The 3,230-nt window shown below is 36.2% G+C and overlaps 1 protein-coding gene across 1 annotated transcript; it reads left to right on the top strand.

Moving 5' to 3' along the window:
• The first annotated feature begins 1,279 nt into the window (after nt 1–1,279).
• LOC145059996 (uncharacterized) lies at nt 1,280–2,957 on the top strand. Its single transcript, XM_079007741.1, has 4 exons — nt 1,280–1,324; nt 1,895–1,945; nt 2,151–2,250; nt 2,392–2,957. The coding sequence occupies exons 1-4, from the start codon at nt 1,280–1,282 to the stop codon at nt 2,955–2,957; spliced, it is 762 nt and encodes a 253-aa protein (XP_078863867.1).
• Nucleotides 2,958–3,230: the final 273 nt, after the last annotated feature.

Below are 3,230 nucleotides of genomic sequence, written 5' to 3'. Positions count from 1 at the left end.
GAGTCCCAAATTATACTTGGGAAAATAAGAATGAGATAAGAGCAAAATATCCCCATTTGTTTAAATCGTTGTAATTTCGGGGACGAAATCCTCAAAAGGAGGAGGTATTTGTAACATACACGTTAATAACCTTGTATAATTATAGTGTTTTATAAGCTTGATATCTTAAAAGTGAATATTATTAAATATTATATGATTTTAAGCGTTAATTTCGAACAAGATAGTTTGATGAGATTTGAAGTAAACTATGTTTAGACTCATTCGGAAAATATTGGAAGTGATGGGAAGTTTTATAAGATTCCGATCAAAAAGTCAATTATCGAAATTAACGAAAATATAACATTTGAGTTGGAAATAAGTAAAAATACCATTATTAAAAGTTGTAAATTATCTCGTTAGAAACGTTTAGGCGAAAACCTCACCGAAATCCGAGTTATAATGAAGAAGTTATAACTTATCAAAGTTTCGCGACAGAACCGACACGACGCCATATGACGTAAGCAGTGAGTTTACAATAAACTACTTTTTAGCTTTAGTGATCTAAATGAAAGTCGTAGTATTCGTTAAACCGAGAACTTTCATAAAAAGAACGTCTAAATATGACTTTGTATGAGGAAGTTATGATTTTTCTAAGATTCAGCATAGCAGTGTGCAGCTCAAAATTCGAATTATAGATTGAGAAAATTTTAGCTGACACAATCTAAACGAGAATCGAAGGTCTCGTCAATAGTAGTTCAACGATAAAAAGACAGACAAAAACAGACGTCGGATGAATAAGTTATGAATTTTTAACGGACTTTTCCTATCCCGGCCTGTTAAAAGTATAATATTAAAAATGAACTAAAAATTAGCCAAAAGAATCTAAACGAAAGTTGTAGAGTATAATTTCACCTATGCGTGGATATAAAGAACATCAAAAACACAACCCATATGTGAAAGATATATTAATTTTTGAAGTTCGAGGCACAAAGCTCGAGATCTGACCAAGCTCACGACATGGGCAAGAAAGTCTCACGACGTGAGGTAGTCCATCGACACCTCTCAAGCCTAAAACACACACAGAAAGCCTATGAGTTGATCAGGATTGGACTCGTGACGTGAGCTTATAAGGCTCACAACATGAGAGTCGAATTTTCGACCTATAAGTAGAGGATTAGCCATCTTGTTTCCATTTACATGAAAACGCAACCCTCTCTCCCATATTGTTGTTTTTGAGCCACTTTCCCAAGCCGACGATTGTTAACTGCTGACAGTGTTTAGTCAGGTTCTACCGGCAAAAATGCACTTAACGGGTAATTTCATCACAACATTCGGTTATTTCATGGTGAGTTCAATATAGGGACAATTGTGTGTTATGTGTTATATGTGCAATTTTCTTTCGTGTGCTATTCTGGTATTAATTTTATACCGTTGATAATGTAAAGCATGTCTCGAATCATTTCTAGTATTGGCTTCGAGCCTTTGGCCATCTAGACCGTGTCTCATATTATTCGGGTATTGTATTTATGCCTTTGGCCATGTAGAGCGTGTCTCGTATCACTTCTGGTATTGGCTTGATGCCTTTGTCCATGTAGATCATGATTCGTATCACTTTTCGTATTGGCATTGGGCTAGGTAGGGCAGAAAGCATGTATATTCTATCAAAATGATAGTCCCTCTCAGTGTTTAACTATTGCAGGCTATAAGCATCCAGTACAGTCATGTACTGTTGGAAGATTTAGAACAGTTAATATTATTACTTTTGTACTTAGTGTTCCTATATGTATATGAATGACAAGTTCCTGGGTAGTTATATAATATATAGAACTTTGTAAAAAACCTAAATAGTTGGTTTGTATCCAGACTTTTGTAACTAGACCACTGATGTAAATTATAATTATGAATATGCATGTAGCATGTTTGGAGTAATATTGTAAAGTTTAGAGAAGGGGTTCTTTCAATCATGGTATCAGACCAGTAGTTTAAGCGAACTAAATCCAACGGATTGGTATTTAGACTTAAACTATTGGAAGTTTAATATATGAATGGATTCATTGTAAGTATATGGATACAAACCATAAGAAAGACTTAAGTGAAGTATTAGGTAATCATAAATCCTAATATTCTAAAATACTATATTACTCAAAATTTTCAAAACAATTGCTGAACAGGTGAGTAGCCATACACCAGATGTGGGTGGAGATCCTCATCCTGATAAAGGGAATACTCCAATATCCCTTCTTGAGGAGCAACTTGTGGATAAACTTACTGGTGTTATTCAGCAGACTCTTGTAGAACACAAATAGGATAGTGATAAAGGTAAAGAGAAAACCACCGGAGAATCTTCAAAAGGGGAGGCGAAACGTCCCTCATTCAAAAATTTCAAGATTAATGGTGCTACGGGGTTTTTAGGTGTTCCTAATCCCATTGTTGTTCTTACCTGGATCCAAAACACAGAAAAAGTATTTCGTATTTCTTATGTGGTTAATGAAGAAAAGGCTAATTATGCTTTTGCAATGCTCATCGAAGATGCCTTGGTCTGGTGGGAAGCAACGTTTGAAGCTCTCAACGAGTATGACCAGGGGAGTTTATCTTGGGAAATGTTTAAAACTCGTTTGCTGGGAAAGTATTGTCCTGTAGACATGAGGAGAACATTGGAGAAAGAATTCCTCGAGCTTAAACAGGGAGAAATGACTGTGAATGATTATGAAACTCAATTCAATCAAAAAGCACGGTTTGCTGCAAATTATATTTCAACTGAAGACGATAAAATTCAGCTATTCATGGAAGGACTATGGTATGAAATATGTGATTTCTTGGTCAATCGGGATGTTCTGTCATTAGATATAGGTGTTGAGTATGCCCGAAAGCGTGAGCATGACTTAGAGATATGTGGTGCCACTCTTTCTATTCCGAAGCATCCACGTGTTGATCGAACTGTTCCTGTTTCCTCTATTCCATCAGCTCAATCCATTTAAATCTGATCCTAGAAAACAAGTACTATCTCATATTACCTCTCGTGGTCGTGGTAGGTCATAATCTTTTTCTCTCCAGTCACCATCGTGTCGAAAATGTGAAAAGAATCACCAGGGCTAATGCAGAACAGAAAAAGAATCGGTGATCTGTTATGGATGTGGAGAAATGGGTCACATGAAGCCAGTTTACCCAATGAAGAATGATACGTGCTTTGCTTGTGGTGTTACTGGCCACAATAAACGTTTCTGCGCTACTCTTACTAGTCAAATGGCGGG

This window comes from Lactuca serriola, chromosome 6 (genome assembly GCF_051521515.1).
Source record: "Lactuca serriola cultivar US96UC23 chromosome 6, Lser_US96UC23_V15, whole genome shotgun sequence".
NCBI lineage: Eukaryota > Viridiplantae > Streptophyta > Magnoliopsida > Asterales > Asteraceae > Lactuca > Lactuca serriola.
The sequence above is the reverse complement of the archived record's forward strand: the minus strand, read 5'-3'. Positions and strand labels throughout refer to the sequence as shown.